The 20,151-nt window shown below is 43.0% G+C and overlaps 1 protein-coding gene across 1 annotated transcript in view; it reads right to left on the reverse strand.

Moving 5' to 3' along the window:
• Positions 1-20,151, reverse strand: part of MLXIP (MLX interacting protein) — a 49,611-nt gene that overhangs the window by 20,195 nt on the left and 9,265 nt on the right. Inside the window, exon 2 of the mRNA XM_054172828.1 lies at positions 267-373. Within this exon, the coding sequence (XP_054028803.1) occupies positions 267-373 (107 nt within the window). The remainder of the gene's footprint in view (positions 1-266; positions 374-20,151) is intronic.

Consider the following 20,151-nt stretch of genomic DNA (forward strand, 5'->3'; position numbering starts at 1 on the left):
AACTACCACCAATAAAAGAACCCTAGCCAGGGCCTCTTCCAGATCACCAACCGGAAACAGAGATCTCAGGCTACACTGAACTGCTCAGCTTCTGTGTGGACATCTCCAAGAAAGCACTGATATGACAGCACTGCCAGGGCAGTCTCTGAGACATTGAGCCTTCAGCAGGTTTTTGAGCTTTTCATTAGAAGCAACTTTAATTCTTTTACTTCTCACATGTCAGAAAACATTTTATAGCAAGCAATGGAACGGAGGCCGATACTTACACTGCATGTACCATGCCCTCCAGATGGCGTTGTTGAGACGGATTTTATCTCTCCACTGAAGTTTCAAGCCTTTAAAGTTTTTCCATTTTGGTGAAACCAGCTTTCCACTGAAACAAAACAAACAACAAATTATTCTGCTTTCACTTTCCACTCCTTTCCCGAAAAAGCATCCCCCTGAAACTGCCAGACTATCAAGAAAGAAAAGGACAATAAACCAGGCTCAGTCAGTGACAACTCTTGCCATATGCTGTCCACAGCTCACTCATCTAGGTGTCAAAAGATGAGTCCAGCGTTCAAGACCCCTTCATGTTCTCATTTGCTGGCTAAAACTGTCACAATCAGCCTCATAAGTATCCTCAGGAGGACTGAAACACATTTCACCCAGTCTTTTCTCCTCACCAGTACCCCTCCTTCTCAACTGCCAATCTATAAGCTTCCATCAACTGAGAACAAGATCACTCAGGTTACGCCCGAAATCCTGGCGTAGAGGTTTTTGCACCTTTGGCCACATACAGTTATGGCTTGGATTTTGCAGGAGAGCTGGATGAAGTCAACACATGTTCACTTCTACTGTTCCACTTGATTTTCTAGGCTGCTAACACTGGAAGAATGAAATTCTACCAGTTCTGGTCAAGAAAAGCTGTCATCCACCAATTCTAGAGTGTTGGTAAACACAGCTGGGAACAAAGGGTCACCAGCAAGCTAGAAACAGTCATTTTTCTCCAAGGAAAGGGAAGGCCAGAAAAAGAAAAGGCTGATGTATGAACAATCCTGGGAGGTAGGAGGGAGACAGAAGGAAAATGGAAGCAACAACAGGGACTCCAGCAAGCGCTCGCCAAACACAAAATACCCAGCCCTTAAAACACACCTTTATGAATCATTAATCCACGTTACTGACAGAGCAGAGGAAGTAGGAAATATTCATATTGTGGCAAATTTCAAGCCACAGATGAAAATAGAGGTATTGTGCTCCCAGTTTTTGAGCCATACATGCTCCTAGTTTAGGGCTCTTTATGCTATTTGTGCATGCTGGCCCAATGGAAGCAGCAACACAAACCACAATCAAACACCTCTAAAAGCAACAGGTTAATCTTGAAACACTATGAACATTAGGTCAAGGTCTTTTGTAGTTAAGAGTACACAACTGAGTGATAAGAGCAATGTCACTTCAAAATGCTTTGCCCTCTCAGGAAAGATCGAGTGCCTGCTCGGTCAGAAGTGACTTCTGCCATGAACTGGCACTAGAGAGATGTGCTAGAACTGTCCTGTGATAGGGCACTATCTGCTAGCACATATTCAGAACAAATAAGCTCAAATAACTGAATTATTTATCCTTTAAAACCCTGGGGTTATACTTAAGCTCTAAAGTCCCTGTAAGAATAGGAAGGCACATCCTACAGAAGTATCAGACACTTCCCTTTGGCTTGCCAAAGACTATTCAGAGGCAGGCCTTAAAACTGAAGAACTATTTGGTCTGGGAAACCTCTTAATAGCAACTCTTTTAAAAGAAAATCTGTAATGAAACTTGTCAAACTATAAGCAAGTAAAATGTGCTCACAGTCTACACAAAAGAAGCCAGAGCTGCCAATAGTAGGGTATTAAACTACCACTTTCTTCAAGTACTTGGCTCATTACTTCTTTACTCCTTTGCTAGCACAACTGCAGGTGCCACTCAGGTATTCCCACAACTGTGGCAGAACAGCAAATGCTAGACCTCAGCCAAGTGACAGGTAAAGAAAAGCCAGCCTTGCTCTTTCAATTTTACTACTGCCTACAGTGCCAGTTGTAGCACGTTAAGTCACCATCAGATGAGCTGTTGTCAGGCAGTAAAAAGGTAATTTTTTCCCTCCTCATCCTCTTAAAAAATAAACTGTTATGTTTTTGTATGCACTGGGAAGCAGGTGTAGAGACTAGCTATTAACTGCACTAGCAGGACAATTCACAGCAGCAGAATAGCAGGCAAGTGACAAGCTTGTGAGCCCTGTGTTCACCCCAGTCCATGCCCAGGTGTCCCCTCAGGGGGTGTGCCAAGCCCTGCAGGCTATGCTGTGAGGCTCTGCTGCAGCCTGAGACTCTGGTGGTTGAGAATAAATAAAGAACAAAAAAAAATTATACACAAAATAGAACATTGGCTCCCTCTAAGGCAAGAGGACTTGCTGGAGCAAGCAACTTCACTGACTGGAGCTAATAGTAAACTATGTAAACTATCAGCAAGGAGTAGGAAAACCAGTTATTAATGTACTTGTGCTATCCTCTGTATGTGGCTCTATGACTGTCACTACAACAGTAATTTAGATGCTCACTGAAGCCTGGGAAAGCACTTCTGGGGGGCTTTGGTTGGTTTCTGGGGTTTGTTTCAGGTTTTTCTTTTGTTCTTCGCTTTTGGTTGGATTTTTTTGTACTAGTGCATCCCTATGACAATCTTTGAGACACATCTTCCCAAAACCCCCTTCTAAGTTTCAAGACTCTCAGCTTACAGAAAGATCTTCAAATACAGTATTTTATCTCACTGTTATACAGCTGACGTGTGTCAGGGCAGGTAGTGGATCTCCATCTGCTTAATATTTTCCCCTTCTCTGCATACTATCCCATCACCTTCATAGCGCTCACTGCTCAGCCAGCACTGCCTCAAAACCTTGTTTCTTCATTCCTTCTGACCCCAGAGTCAAGCACACCTTTTCCTGTTTCTCACGTGCACACCAATAGTTTGGAGACAGAAGATTAACATGCTGAATGCATCACCAACACTGACAAAACGCCCACATGCCTTTGCCTAAGAAATCTGTCAACTCAATGTTCATCTCTCCATAGCTGTGGGACTGGACGGTTTGCCAAAGCAACAAAACTCTAATAATCTTCCCTTAGAAAAAAGAAGAACAAATGCTTTGCCTGAAAAAAACCAGCCAAAACAAAACAAAAAAAAAACAAAACACCAACCAACCACAAAACCTAAAAAGAGCTGCAATTAATTCTTGTACACTCATTGCATCTTCAAAGGGCCAATTAAAACTGGAATTAAAACATAAATAGTTTAAAACATTTTCTACTACACTCTTACAAAATGCTAAACAAAAAGTAGTGCATCAAAAGAAGGAAGTGATTAAGAACCTATTCTTAAAATATAATTATTTTTTTTAGTTCCCATGGGAGCAAAGCACAAGTCCAGCTTGAGGTCATGAGTGAGACAACTGTAGCTGCAGTGAGGAGCAACCAGCATGAAGCTGACAACAATTATTTAGACGCTATTCCGCAGTCAGTGGAAAGTCAATTACTTTGAATAACTGTGACAGAGAGCAGCTGCTAAATGAAACCCTTCTTCAGATTCTAATGCAGCAAAACAATCACACCAACAAAAAAACCAAAACAAAACAATTCAAATTGAGCAGCCCAGTGTCTTCTGTTGTTTGCTGTCTCCTCAGACCATGCTAACTCCTAGAAAGAAATGCAGAGCGACCTGCCACCAGCCAAAGGATCGCAAGGTACCTGTGAGCATAAACCACCAGTTCACACATGGTCCTTGCTCCTTCTGCAATGGTTGCTGCAACTCTGAGTGCTGCTCCAAAAAGTCTAAGAGGAGTGTCCCAAGAGAAGCTCTGACTAAATACTGCATGGTATAGGCTGAGGCAACTGCAGCTAGACCAGGCCGTAGCATGACCCAGAGGATGCTGGTGCTGCAAGGAGAGCAGCAGAGGGAACTAGGCCCCAGGCTGCATTCTGCAGGGGTTGCTGCTGCCAGAAGCACTCCCTGTGCTATCTCAGACATGCTGGCACATGGAAGCAATGCTGGAGGAATGTGTGACTTTCATATCTTCATTACTATCAAACACAGACCAAATCAGTTTGGCTAAAAACCATCTGGTGGATAACTTTGATACGCTCCAGCAGCACAGTTCAGTCTCCCATGCAGAAATCTCCACCTCCTGAGCCCAAATGTCCTCAAGTGATTTGAGGACAGCCAACCAACTAAAAAAGCATCAGCTGAGCAGCCAACAGAGCTGGAAATCCCCTGGGACACAGGACCCCGACGTGCTTTGGAAGAGTGCAGTGTTTTCCAAACCAAAGCTGCAGACAATTGAGGCTGCTGCCTCCATATGCAGCAGCTTTGACCTGTGAGCCCTAGATATGCCAGGAGATGCTGGAGGCCACTCCCAAGTTTTTCACATACTTTTTCCCAGCTCAGGATCTACCTCAGGCTGCTGAGATCCCAGCAGGCAGACAGACAACACAGCACTACTCTGTCAGAGCAACACAACTCTCTCCATTTGTGAAATTCCAGTGAAAGCAGCTGTGTTTTAAGAACAATTACAAATCTTCAAACACCACACGATTAGCAGCACAGCACAGGAAACAGACGTCCACTGCGAGAGCATGACCTGGTTCTCTTAAACATGTTTCAGTTTTACATTTTTCCCCTCTATGAATTGAAATACAATTAGGGAGAGAGTATGCATTCTGACACAGTACTAAACAGATTCTACCCTGGCAATGTCCGTTTTTATGCAAAGTTCAGCCTCTGAGAATCTCATTGTTTTGTTCTATGTTAATAACACCCAAAAAGAAAACATTTCAGGCACACACAAACAGTACCCATGAAGGCTTCTTCTGTTCTTGCCTCTGCAGATCTGAGGTTTTCTTAAGGTTATGTTAAAGGGCTGCTTTCCAACGGTCATTAGCAGTGAACAGCATGTGAAGTGTATAGTTAACAAATATTTACCTAGAAGAGCAGTTAATGAATGATCTAACAGGATATTTTAATGATGCTTTTGGCTCAGTAGGGTTAAGGGAAATGGTTGTCTTTGTTCTTTAACAGGTACTGGGCTCATGAGAAGGCATTCACAGCTGTTAGGATGACTTCAAACCTAAACCAGTAGTTTTCTATACCACAAAAAAAACACAGTATTCAATCAATAAATTCAGTGGGAAAAACTCCTGCTGGCATCAGCGGAGCATGATCAAGCTCCAATATAAGATGACTCACAACAGAAGAAGCCTCTGCTCTCCTCCCTTAAATCAGAAGATTTTAAGAGGGACTTGGGTCAGCACGTGACACACAACCACCCTCTGGATTTGGACACAAAGGGAGATCTAGCTGTGTGCAAACCCAGAAGTAGTTTGGGGGTTTTTCACTCCTGACTAGCATTAAGAAACACAAGCATTTTAAGAAACACATTTTTCTACAAAGAGCACTGAAAGGGCAGAGAAGAAATAAGTTAAATATCAAGATAAATTCCCCCCCCAAAACAAGACAATCTCTGAAGGCTGGGCTGGTCAACTTACACAACCTCCTAAGAGGTGGTTTGCGTACATGTTGATTAAATGGAAACTATACAGGATAGTACAGTAGAACTTACATTTTATACAGCTGAAATCCTTTATTAAGTGATTTGTGATTCAGCTTGCAGTTCCCCATTTTTTATCTGCCTTGGAGATGGTCAAAATCATACCTCATTGCTATGTCTCAAATCCTCTCCTAATGGAAGACAACAGGGAAGACTCTGCTGCAGATAAATCTGAAGAATTAATTTCTTTCTCCAGGCCATGACACATGAATGTTCCAGGGCAAGAAATTTCACCTGGCAAGCTACTTCGTGATTCTAGTGAGCTAAATGCCACACAAAATGAGAGGTCTTTAAAATACTCTGTGAGGGAAGAGCTGCATGATCTCTGCCTTAAACACACGGGAACTGTGAGACTGAATTATATACCCTGGCCACAAAGTGTTTGACTGACAGCACTAGAAGTGGGACACATTTTTGACACCGCCGTACTCTGCATGTAAACCCCTCATTTCCACCCTCTCATCTTTCACTTGTTTTGATATGTAGGGACAAGGAAAATCTTTGGCTGAACTGTCTCTCTAGGTCAGGAGAAGCTATTTTTTTCTTTTGCACTTGGGTAGCACCTGGCCTAGATCTATCGTACGTGGAATTTAAACATAAACCTCTGAGTGCTTGAGCTCAGCTGCCATAGGGCTGACCCTGCTGTCCAAATATATATTGCCAGCAGAGATACTGTGAAAAGCAGCTACTGCAGACCTGCAAGGAATCTCTTCTCACACAGACCACAGGGGTCTTGTGTGCTACAGCTGTAAGCAAATAATGTTGTTTTCAAATCCAAATTTTGCTAATTCAGTTTACAGGAACAAGCTACAGAAATGTACTGCATTTTCCTGTTTATTTAACAGATTCCTGCTGCTCTTATGCTAAAATAAGTCTTTTTTTACCTTGTTAACTCCTTCCTCAACCCCCACTTCCTCTGTGCTTTTTTCGCCCTCCAATTCCTTAAGGGGGAAGAAGTCCCGTGATGTACACGGGTGTGCAATGTTTGGAGGCAGACTAAACTTCTTCCTTTTATTGCAGGGGATGGTGAGCAGCAGTAATGTAAGCAATTGAAGGAAAAAAACCCTGTTGATATTGCAGTAGCTAAATAGATTAGCTTTTCGGCAGCACAGAAAAGGAACTTCTTGGCTTCTCCTCAATGTTTTTTTTTTTAAGGCGTGGTTTTAGTTCGTTTTTCAATCTCCAATCTGTTTTGCTGGGGAGTTGGGTCTGTCAGCTCAGCTCTCCAAGAGCCAAAACTAACAGTGTTTCCCCAAACAAAGGTTCATTCAGAGAATCAGATTATATGCATTGTGTGTTGGAGCAAAGAAGCAGGCAAGTGAAACAAAAACATTTCCACAGGGAGCAAATGTGTGTAGGACTTGCGAGGCAGCCAGTTTAACATCTTACTATTCACACCTACATAGTTAATCCCAGCTGCAGCCCTGGAAAACTCATCTCAGACACAGCTCATTTTAAAAGCAAGCATTGTGCAGCTGGTTTTCTTGGTGACCTTGTTCATCCTCCTTACCTGAAATCCTCCTGCAGTAGCAGACTCAGGCTTGTGGAGGACGTTGTATTGCCCACGCTCCACAAACAGCAGGGAGCTCTGGGCTGAAGTTACACAGAACGGTAGGCGTTGGAAGGGACTTTCAGAGATCAAGTCTAAGCCCCCTGCCAAAGCACGATCACTTAAAGCGGGTCACACAGGATCATGTCCAGACGGGTCTTGAAAGTCTCTAGAGAAGGAGACTCCACAATCTCTCTGGGCAGCCTGCTCCAGGACTCCTGCACCCTTACAGTAAAGAAGATTTCCCTCATGTTGAGATGGAACTCTGCAGGCTCCAGTTTGCATCCACTGCCCCTTGTCCTGTCACAGGACACAATTAGGGAGAGAGACTAGCACTTTCCTCTTGACACCCACCCTTTAGATAGTCGGCATTAGTAAGATCTCCTCTCAGTCTTCCTCTTTTCCAGACTAAACAGCCCTAGGTCTCTCAGCCTTTCCTCATCAGACAGGTGTTCCAGTCCCTTAATCATCCTCATAACCTCCATTGGACATTCTCTAGTATACCCCTGTCCCTCTTGAACTGTGGAGCCCAGAACTGGACATGATAATCCAGATGCGGTCTCTCCAGGGCTGAGTACAGTGGAAGAGGATTCTCCTTTGACCTGGTGGCCACACTCTTCTTAATGTACCCATCAAACATTTTAAAACAAACCTTCCCCACCATCCAATTCATCTCCTTTAAAAAATAACACTTCCATCTTGAAGACAGAGATACTAGAGCAAACAACATTTTTTCCTCTATCATGAGCATTATACGTTAACAAGTGTTAGAAAAGTAAAAAAACACAAGTCAAAGTTATCTGCTGGCATATTGGATTCGTAGCACCTGCCAAGGAACATGTTATCTAGGCTGATTTCACCCAGGAAGGCTGAGGCACACACCTCCTGAAAAGGAACACAATAGTAAACAATCAGCCAGACACCAGAAGCTAACATTCTTGCCCCAGCAAACCCTACAAACCTTCCTGTATTTACTTTACACCTTGAACATTATTTTGAGCAAAGTTTTGAAGATTAACTTGCTTTACATACACGACAGCTCGCAGTGCCTGGACTCTTGATCTGATAAACTCCATGGCTATGTTTGCAAACTCAGAAGTGGACCCAGTAAGTGCTGGGGCTCTCTGAGCAGCACCCTGGCTTACAGCACCAGATCCCTGCTTTGCCAAGGTAACATACTGCAGCCTCCTCTGAGAAAAGCAAGAGCTGAAAACCTCATGTTTAGAGTATTATCACATTTCCACTGACAGCTTTTCATGCCATTATTACTTAAATTAAGGGAAGCAGTTTCATGCAGTAGTTTCAGCCAACGTGGTCAAGAGCTGCTCTACAAAGACTTGCGGACAGCTGAGAAGGACCACTGAAGAAATTTTTTCAACAGAAACAGGTTTCATGCAAATTATGAAAGGATGAAGAGCATCCTGAAACAGCTGAGGGCAAAGGGAACATGAACAACACAAATACTAAGGAGATGTGGAGCCTATAGTGTCCTTCAGCATCTGAAGGCTCCAAATATTGAGAGAGTTTCTAATTTCCAGTCAGAAACCAAAGGATTTTTCTAGAAATATTCATGCTTTTAAGTAGTTCATCCAACATTGGCTCACTTCATTACAGAGCTGAAGCAGCAAAAAACAGAAGGAGCTTCATGAGACACTAATATTTCAGTCAAAAGGCCTTCCCATCACCATCTATCTCTACTAACTCCAGAGCAAAACCTCTCCTTGATCCCTGATGCACTTAAGTTTGCCCATTTCCAAGTCATGTACTTTGTAACTTTATGAGCATTGTAACTTTATACAGTGTCCCCTACTGTAGGTGTCAAAACCTAAGACCTTCTTCAAAGAACTACCAGAGATAATCATGAAAAAGACACTGACAGAGAACTAAGACAATGCTTAAAGTTAAGATGCAAGGTCTATTCCTTTCATTCATATGAAATATCAGGATGAAAAGCAACCACCCATGGCCGCAAAGCATGTCAGTGGCAAAGCAAGGACAGAATACCAGCTGATCATCTTCCAGACGCACTCCCCATGCTGCAAATGCTACTAAGTAAATTTTAGCAAGGATTGGATTTACATATTTTAAGCACATTCCTCAGCTTTTGGCAAGTTTCCCAGAATGACAGAATAATTTATGAAATATTTTAATATGCTCAGTATGAAAATGCTATAAAGGTAACAGTACACACACTAATGCTGACCTGCACCATCATTTTATTTGGCACCTCTGTTTCTTCACTTGTCCTTGGGTCAATGAAAAAGGCAGAAGAAAGCAAATTATTCACTCACTTGGATGGAGAATTCAAGACAACAGAGACTCCATTTTTTTCACTGTGGCATTTTTTTTTCTGTTTACAAATAAACATTAAAGTATTCATATTTTCTAAATTATTTCTTGGGCCTGCGAGGAGCACATCTGCTGATGGGTTATCAGTGTGGGTGAAAACATCAACCAACCAGCACCAGAACAAGGGGACACAGTCTCAAGCTGCACCAGGGGAAGTTTAGGCTCGAGGTGAGGAGAAAGTTCTTCACAGAGAGAGTTGTTAGCCATTGGAATGTGCTGCCCAGGGAGGTGGTGGAGTCACCATCCCTGGAAGTATTCAAGAGGGGATTGGACGTGGCACTTGGTGCCATGGTTTAGTCACGAGGTCTGTGGTGACAGGTTGGACTTGATGATCTTTGAGGTCTCTTCCAACCTTGGTGATTCTGTGTGTGATCAGGTCTCCTCAAACCTTCCTTTGGAAGGAGGAATCATTGTAAACACCATCAGTAGTTACAAATCTCACCATTGAGAGAGTCACGTTTTTGCAGTAATAGAGGCTTACGCAGAAACAAAACCAAACAAACCAACCCCATACAGCAGGCAAAAAAAACCCAAACAACCCCCCCCCCCCAAACCCCTCCACAGGAAATTGTTCTGATTTTTTCTTTAAATAAACACTGCAACCCAAAGTTTCTATTCTGGTATATAATGTTAAAGACACATAGTCTGTCATTTATTTTCCTGGCAGATGAGATGCAGATGTGGAAAGCATATAAAGTGGAGATTATCGCCATTTCTAAGCATTCAGTTAAAGAAAAATGTTCCTTGGAGGTAAGAACCCGTGATTTAAGCATGGGCTTGAATCTACTCTGTGTAATTGCAGCCCATACTCTATACAGGGGAGTTCAAATCTCAGCTGGAAGTAAACACCAAAGCATGTTTAAAGTTGAATTAAATTCTACATAAAAGGAAAATTATGGCAGTGATTGTGTACACTTCCAAAAGCAGGAAGCATCTGAACTTACATGTAGGTGTCTTTGTACAACTCTTATTAAGGGAAAGCCTCTATTCTAGGATCACAAGCAATCTGTCCACACCCTAAAGCTCCAGATACAGAAGAACTGATAGACTTAGCACTTTCATTGGTGGCCTCTCAAGCTGTTTGTTTTTCAGTGCTCACACCTGGATTCATAAATTATTACTCAATCTTAAACTCCTCACAAACATTTTTACAGTGCTTTCACCCTCATTTTGCAGGTGGGAAGCTGAGGCATAGACCCTATTAACTTTTCATTATCTGCTTCTCTGACCTGGCCAACATGAGATGATGTGCCTGCATTTGCTTGCAAAACTGCATTCCTGTTCCCTTTCTTGATCTCTCACCATGCCAGACAGGCCTCCAGCCCATACTATGACCATCTTTTACAGTCAGTGCTTTGACTAGCCACTACCTCCAGTTTCCTAGAAAACTCTAATCTCATTAAGGTTAAAAACAGTTTTGCAGGACAGAGCACTCCACTTAAACAAGGGTCACCTCCTCACCAAATTTCAAGGCCCTGCTCTGATCCTTAGGGTAATATTATCTTTGAAAAGCGAGTGGAACTTCTCTGGCTTCCTTTGTAATATAGGCAGTACATTTTGTTTCAGCTAAACCACTTTGAACAACTTCTCAGCCAAATAACATGTGCTTAGATAGGGGAAGGTTCAGATCAAACAGTTAAAACAACCAAGAGTACAGTTATGCATTGGGGATTAGTGGGCAATTTTAAAAATGAGAGATGCTGCCAGTGTTTTGCCTACAGTGCTGGGTAGGAGAGTGGGAAGTCAGTTCTAATGTTTGCTGCAGTGCAGCTCAATGCCTCATGCTGCAGAGGACATGCCCTTGTAACCAAAAGTGACAGATGAACTCAGTCCCCCTTTACCAAACCTGTACTTTAGTACATGCTCTGCAGGAAGTAGAGGCCTAACCCATAGCTAGACCAACAACTCCCCTGAATAACCCATAAAAGAGCAGAGTACAGCAAGCACCAACGGGTATGACCTTGCAACACTGATCATGCAACTAACACATGAATAGCAGATGTTTTTTCCAGGATTTATTTATGGAGGAACAAAGAAAGCTGTGGGTACAAGGATGTCTCATGCATCCGTCTCCCATTGTAGGCAATCTGAACAGGAGCCAACCACTTCACCCCACAAAAATGAGTCTAAGTAAGTCTTCTCTGAGCTGTGCCTGCTTGGCAGCATGGCAGTGATCTCCCCTTGAAGTGGCCTGCCACTCCAGGCTGCTCCTCACAACAAAATCTTGTATGAGCAACAGATCACTGGGTGAGCCCAGTCTGAGCTCTCCCTGGACAGCAACTGGACTGTAGAGGTAAAAGCTCTCCCCTTGAGCAGGGACACCTCTCACTGATAAGAAATATTAGTTGTTTAGCTTAAATAAGTAACTTTTAAGCAGAATTAATCACTTGAGAGTTAAAATGTGGTGTGACTTGGTATGCTCTTTGTTTAGATTTACATAGCATGTGTAGCTGGATTTGCTGAAGCCTTAGGCTGCAAGCTGTAAACTCTCACCTAGAACATGTACCTTCTGAAGTAAAAGAGGGTCTCCAGAGCCAGCACAAACCAGAAGATAAGGAGGCCACAACCATCAACAGCAGCTGCAACTTGACAAAATAGCAGCCTGTATGGAAGCAGTGGAAGAATCCAAGTCAGGAGATCTCAGACCAGAATCACCACTGGACCAAAGGGCACACGGAAGGTGTGTGAGGGGCGGGTGAATGGTCTGTCAGGGCAGAATTGCCCAGGAATCTCTTTGTTCAGTGTCCTTCTCCAGAAGCACCCAGCTCAAGCTGCAGCTGCACCACCCTCTACTAAATTAATTATGAAATTCTATACTTGAGACTCTGCTTCAGGAAACCTGGGGTTCAAACTTGAGTTAACTAATCCCAGATGTTTGGTCAGAAGGTGCTTCTGAGACTAAGAGATCCTTCCTTCCCCAAGGTGGAGAGTCCCCTTATTCACAACACATCCTCAGTAAGTAAGTGACAGCACACTGAGGGAATGTCTGATGAAATCCATGTGGCTAATTCCATTAGCCATAAACTGATGACCAAGTCTGAGATTAGGTCTGCAGCCAGCTGCACCTAGACCCTTCCTGAGAGACTAAGATTGAACCTAGCTGCTCCTAAACCCCACTAAGAGTTTGGAAAGCAAAAAGGTCTATCGTGAACATTGTTACTCAACAGAAGGGTCTCACTTCCCTTTTTGAATCTCTTGTCTCAGTATAAATCATTCTAAATCAATCCTAACTTGATTTTCCTTTGTGTTTCTTCCATGTAGCAAGTAATAAAAGCAAAGTTTGCCATTTAACTCTGCTACATCACAGTTGTACAAATTCATACTAAAATCACTTTGGCTAATATCTGTGATGATGACTATGCAATCTAAACCACACAACCACATCACAAAAGGATGGGGTTACCTCTGTATTTAAAGTAGTAAGTATGAAACCCGCACGCAGAAGGCCGGACAGCTGTTCTCCACCTGCAAGCTGCAGGCCAAGTGTTGAAGTCAAGCTACTAGAGATGCAAAACTTCAAATCCAATCCTCCTCTCCAGTTCCCTTTCTCTCTGGTACAAGGATTGCAAGATTCAGGTATCTCAGTCCATGTTGCGCCCTGGGCGAGAACAACAAGGAAATGAGTATCCATCATCATTCACATAGTTGTCAAAACTATTTTTAATGCAACCAGATTAAGAACTTTTATCTGGGGAACACATGCTCTACTCTGCCTGAAAAGAGAAGAGGGCAAATATCATGTTTAACATACCTTCTGACTCTGTGATACTCAATGGTGCACCAGTAACTCACACTGTGACCAGCAGTAGTGAGGGCTGTTTCCTTGCTGCATCATCTTTACCAACAGCTTTCTTCTCAGCTCCCTCCCCACTCTATGCTACACAGTCCTACTATGACCTTCTCTTACAAAATCTCTGCTGAAGGTGGAGAAGCTTTCCTACTGTTATAAATGGTTATGATCATCATCACCTTGTACCAACAAACACATCAACAGATTCGTATCACATCAATATGTTTGGTTTTCCTTGAAGCATTTCCTGCACTCTTTCATTCACAGTGGGAAGTGTCATTTTGAGAGCAGCTTCCATGTAAAGGGAAGTGATCCTATGTGCTTGTTTCACAGTCTCTAGAAATTTTCCACTCCTTCCTAGAACTTGATTTCTGCCACTGGCTTTTGCTCAGTCTTCTCAAAAATCAAAATATTCATGAAAAAAAAGTTGGTTTCTGTCAGAGGACCAGGAACTGACATGGTTGTCCAGTGCACCTTCCTTCTCCTTTAAAAGGGTAGCTGTTGGCAAGGACCCTCTTGTACAGGGCTATGAACATGTCAGGTTCCTTTTGCATGCTAAGGTCTTGGCCTACATTAATAAGCTGATCAAGATGTGATGACCTGGGAGCTTGTTTTAAGCACTTCAACTAGGGTTCAAAGACTTCACACACTGAGCTCCTGAGCAGCCCAAACAAACCATATCAGCATGGCAGATCAGCACATCTCTGAGCAGAGCACATACCCACAGGAACCCAGAGCTGTTTACCATGCTCTGCGGTCGGAGAAACCCGAAACCCACACTTCTGCCACAGGGGATAGTCTAACGTTCTCTGCACAACATTACAAGCCTATAAATATACTGCAGGACTTCAAGGATCTTATTTTGAAAGTAACTTAAATGTTTTAAAAAGAAAAGAGGCTCCCCCAGCTCCTCCCTCCTGAAACAAAGCTTTCATACTAGCTGTCTGGAAGCAGCTCCCTGCAGCATGAAAAACACCAGACTGATTACCAAATGCAGTTATTAAAGACTCAGGACTGCATCAGCACATACAGTTTATTCAAAGTTTACATAAAAGCTGGACCTGAAACTACACAAAAGACAGAAACAGACTAAAGGCATCCCTGTGTTACTAACTAAGGCTACTGAACAATCAAAAAAAATCTGATGGAAGGAAACAAAACTAGATAATGAAGGGAGAAAACTTTCCACAGTTAATATAAAACAGACTGGGAAGAAGAAAAAAAAAAAGGAGTTTAAAATAAACTAAAAGCACCTCTATAAGGCCATTCACACCTCACCTGGAAAGTCTCTGCTTAGAGCTTTGTTGGATCTACATACAAACAAATCCTTTGGCAATGCCTGCACCTAAACCAGCCCTTCAACAAGAGGAGAACACCACTTAGACCTGTGAAGGGGCAGTTCCTCCTGCCGCTGCCACAGGAGCTGCCAGATCTCAAAGCACAGCAGTGAAACTTCCAGGGATTCACCAGTTAAAGACCACAGCCTGCTAGGAAGTTTGAATACCCAGAGAACAAGTAGTGGAAAAGAGACCTTCACCTTTGGGTCACCAGTTCAAACAGGAGCTATGGAAACTTGCCCATAGCACTGCAGGCAAGGCTGTGCAAGTGACCCCTCATTAATTAACTGGGACACAGCGAGAAGCGTGCTTATGCTTGTAACATACAAGCCTCATCAAGCTTTCCCCAGATGGCTCTTGCTGCCCATCTCGGACAGGTCAAGGGAGATGCCCGATTCCAGACACAGAAAGAGAGAAGATCAGCCCTGTCCTTATGAAAAGTGGCTCCAATCATGGTGAGGAATAGTTTGTTACTTTATAATGCTGGTGGTATGCCCAGCGCAGGCAATTGACAAATGCTTCAATGCAGTTAATGTCATAAAGCAATATTTAATCTCACTATATGGAGTGAGTACCAGAGAGAGACCTCAGCTTTACTGCAATATAACTCTATGAAGTCATTCCTTTGCTCATAGGAACCACCACGCTCAAACAGCCACCAACAAAACAGTTAAGAAATCTCACACCATTCATCCAAGACACAGCTGGCCTGACTTACTCCCCTACTCACCAAGAACATATTTTGAAACAGAGAGAGATGTTTACATCTCAAAGCAAGTGGTGACCTCCCCAGCAAAACATGTGACCACATCAGCACTTCCTGAATCTATCTACAAACAAAACAATAACAACAAAACCCAAATAACTAAATGACCCTCTCCTTTCAACCATGTTTTTTCCCACATTCCAAAATCACAATAAACCAGCCTCGACCTTCATTTTGTAGAGCCCCCCAGATTGCTCAGAATAAAGGTAAATAATATTTCTTACACATTTATCACTACAGAGAGAAGCAATCTCCTTAAACTTCCTAGGATCCGTCCCCCATTTAAAACACTTGGTAGATCCACGCAGCCTATAATTACCACATGCAGAGGTCAGACCCCAAGCCTACTAATGTGCTAATAAAAACTGCTAATAAAAATTCTAGGCTCCTTAAGCTCTGCTAAGATTTTTACTGGAGATCTAAGCGTTCAACTTGTATGACTGGATACTGAAAACAGATGGGATCCATGCTGGGCTCCTAAACAACAGCCTTCGTAGACCAAAACTTTATTAGAAACAGAATTAATTGGCTTTTATTGCAGATTTCTGTGCATCTACTGACAGTCTCTTAAGTTAAGCTATGCTCTTCAATGACATTTCCTCATTTGATAAAATAAATGAGCAAAATCTAATCTAATCGTTCCTCTGAAGGGTTTTCACGCAGCAACAGACAGACCAGAACATAGGAATGCCTCTTGCTCCCATACAGTTTGATTACAGATAACCCCTCTGTCATAGTAGGAATGACTCAGATCAAAGAGTCATTGAAGTCACAAACATATTGGCTCTCTGCTTTCACAATCCAGAAGAATATCCAGTACCTTCAGGCAGCCAGCTAGGGAAGGCAGCACTGAAAGCTGCCAGGCAGCTACTCAAACTGAGCTTATCTGCAGCTTCCAGAGACCAAATGTATCTGACATACACTATCCTGTGCTGTCCTGAATAAAACATATTTCTGTACCAGGCAAAAGCTATAAAAATCAGAGCACTCCAAAGTGGTTATTTTTATAAGGCTAAAGACATATCTCTTCTTTAGAAGAAAAATGGTTAGCAAACAGTCCAAGTGCTGCCTAGCATTTTTTTCCACAGCTGGTACTAAACCACTGTCTAGCTCACACTAGCACCTGACACCAGACTTCACCTGCTTTAGTAAGAGCTGTAGGAACAAGCATACAGGGTGAGCCAAAGGTCCAGCTTTCCCAGTACTGTCTCCAGAAGTTGAAAGGGTGAGAACAGGATGAGTATGTTTGCGTAACAGTCACCCCAGTCCCCAGTCAGCTCCTCTCAACTGTAAAGAAAAGTATTAACTATTATAATAACTTACTCCCCACAACTGCATTGGGAAAACTACATTGTTTCTGCTTTTGCTGTGTTTACAGACACTTTTCCCACCCATCCCAGTATCTGAGAAAGTTGAATATCTGTACAGATTTGGCAGGTGTCTTGAAAAGCAAGGGATAATGACATTTTTATTAGAGAACAGCCCCTGTGGTGGCTACTGCAGCAACTCAGATGTCAAACTTTCGGATGGGTTGTTCCAGGCTCTCGACTGTTTCACAATCTCTGCTATTTTCAACAGGTTTTATGTGTCAAACATGGTTGCTAATTACCTGAAATAAGTGCAGTTCCTTTCTTGAGGATATTTGTATCTTTAATCAAGTAATTTCTCCCATACCAGTTCTAGGTTCATTTGAAATAAGCCAACAACATGCAAACAACTTCTCTGTCTCTGAAGCAGATCTAAGCATTTCACAACCATATCCACACCCTTTGACTTAGGTGTTTTTTTTCTCCAAGTTCCATATCCTCAAACCCAGAAAAGGCATTTTTGTGTGCTCTCAGGTCATTAGCTTTCCCCCCATTACAAACTCTCCCCTCAGTTTTCTTTCTCAAAAGCTGTGTTATAGAGAGCAAAAGCAGGTGGATCATCCCCTTTCACTGCTTCCTGCTTTCCCGTATCTGGCACGCCAGAGACATTTTCTACTGAAGTTCCCTCAACCCCTATCCTGTCAGGGACAGATGTTTAACAAGCAAACAGAAAGCCAGCCTAAGCTGAGCTATCTGGGCAGATACTAATACACAGGAGTTTGAATATAAACAGGACAACGTTGATACCTTCTTTGGACGCTGTGCAGAATGAGCTAACATGAGAAACATGACATGTCACATCCAGACCTTTATGTGCTGCTGACAGATAAGCAAATTTCAGAGCCTGTTCCTGAATCCACAATGCAGCTTAGCAGAACCAGGACCTCATTGTGCTGCCTCTCACTTAAGTACCAAAAGTTCTGATGCAGGCAGTTGCCACTGTGAATATTATTAGCTGAAGTTAACTTGCCCTGGATAAGCTTACAGGGCTACAGCTTTGATAGAGACATTCAGAAATTCATCAGAAGGAGCAGAGACCAACCATCCTAGAAAAATAATAAATTAGATCTTTCTTTGCTTTGGGAGATGTGGCAGCAGATAATATCCATATCCATTGATTCACAGATCAGGAATGCAACAAGATCCTCCACTGGCCTCTTCCCATCCGGCACTTCTCTAACAGCTGCCAGGCCCTCAGCCCAGTTATTTCCTTTTGAACTTTTGTGTTGGTTTTCGGTGGGGGTTGGTGCTGGTGGCGTGTTTGGGGTTTTTTTTCATGAATGCCTCTTTTTTTTTTATCTTGCTGATCACTTCTGCCTGTGACTCTCTACAAAGTAAGTTTTCAATAGCTAGCAGAGGTATCATCAAGTGTCATACCACAGCACCAAAAGCAAAAGTCTGCAGAAGAGGAAAATGAAGAGCAGCCATGGACTTGAAAGAAGAACCACAAAGAATGGCGAAGCTCTTCCACAATTCATGCTCCACTTGGTCCCTGTCCCTTTGGGAATGGCATCAATAGAGAAGACACTGAATAGCTTTAACAGTAGCCTACCATCTGGATGCAAAATGCAGCAAGAAGAATTTAGCAGAACAGGCTGTGATGGCTCACACACACGTTCAGACCAATGCACAGTTGCTAGATAGCAGCTAAATGCAGTGAGCTGAAGTTATTTTTAGATCTGTTGTGAAATCCCAACGTCACTTCATTCCAACAGCTCCAAAGACACAGCACCACAACACAGGCCTGGACTCCATATCCTCACTCCTGGTTTGATGGTTTGAGCCTAGCCTTTGCCCTACACTAGAACTTCACTACCAAAGTGACGAAGCCCCTGGCACAGACGGGATGATGAAAAGAGTGTTTCAGACAAGGAGGTCATCTGGGCTGTGGAAGTGGTCTGGCTGTTAGACAGAGATGTCCTTGCATTCCCTGCTGCCTTGATAGAGGTTTCTGCCTTTCCAGCCGAGGTCACTTCAGTTTAGGTGTCCTTGAACTGCTGCAGGCACAGCACGAGTTACCATGGGACCTTGAGGGAAGGGAGTGTAAGTTAAGTGGCAGAGGGAAAGGGATACCAGGATTTTGAGTAAACATCTCATGCTAGAGAGTTCTGAAAACAATGAACTTGATAGATTCCAGCAGCAAAGGCGTCCTTCATGCCTCTGCAGTGTTTGCTTGGATCTTGTTATGCAGACATATCACTTAAAAACAACCCTGCTGATACATGAGGACTGACAGGCTTCACTGTTGGAAGGATTGTCAAGAAGGCCCCATCCTGTTTATGTATGCTTCTGAGGATCTGCTCTAAGCAGCAGTACAAGACGCAACACAAACTTCAGGACAGAACAGTTCTGTGCATCCTGTGCTCAGAGCCTGTCAGGACACAGTCCCAGGACACAGCCCCAGCTATTCCAGTGGTAGTGAGGCTCTGGCATTCACAGTTACCTCTGAAGCTATCCACTTAAGCAGGACTCTTTCAGAAGACCACCAGAGTGTGTACAGCAAAGAAGGGAAGGCAGAGGACCCACCCATATCCCACACAGAGGGTTCAGATCAGGGCAGACTTGCAAGCTGCCATCATCCCCCCAGGTTTACAAGACCCAAGTATAAAACATGCTTCTGCTGTCTCACTTCCAAACCAGCAATTGCAAGAAAGGCAAACCTATTACACAAGAGCAAAGCTACCTGTATTTTCTCCTTACCCCCTCAATAACCTTTAAGGCTCAACTCTTCAATTCTGATTCATAGTCACAAGACATCCCTAGTACAAGTAAATCCCATCTAACACCAGCAAAGACAAGACTACCCTTTCATCTCTCTGCTGAGATGGAAGAAGCCTTTTCATGCTCATGCAGATCAAAGCTGTAGCAGGCATCAGATCCCTGTAGCTGTCTAAGGACAACTTAAAGGGGGTAGATCTCATGAGCTTTCTTGCTTTGCTCCTTCAGCTGAAAGCAGCCTCAGCTCTTCTATTTCTGCTCTGAACTGTCCCTGCTAAATTCTGTCCTTGGTTTCCCAAATCACTGAGAAAACTATTGTTAATCTGCAATTGAAGAGAAGCAAAAGCAACACTGTATGTAATCTACCCATAAAGACATCCCCTGCTTGCTCAGGGCTGGTATAAATGAGCAATAAAGACACCTCTCTATTATAAAACAACACCAAGTATTTCTCTCTGTATGTGGCAACACATTCCCAAATTAAAATAAAAATCAAGTAAGAAAAGGCACTAAAGGCACTGCTCCCCTGCCCTACACCATCACATAAACAAGAAGTGGAGAGATGAGAAAGTCTCTAACTGTGCATTAATATTGTAGAGAACGTTGTGCTGGGAACACAACACCAAGGATTAAAAAGCTAACAAGTCATTAAAATTTAATAAGTCATTAA

Source organism: Dryobates pubescens, chromosome 25 (genome assembly GCF_014839835.1).
Source record: "Dryobates pubescens isolate bDryPub1 chromosome 25, bDryPub1.pri, whole genome shotgun sequence".
NCBI classification, from domain to species: domain Eukaryota; kingdom Metazoa; phylum Chordata; class Aves; order Piciformes; family Picidae; genus Dryobates; species Dryobates pubescens.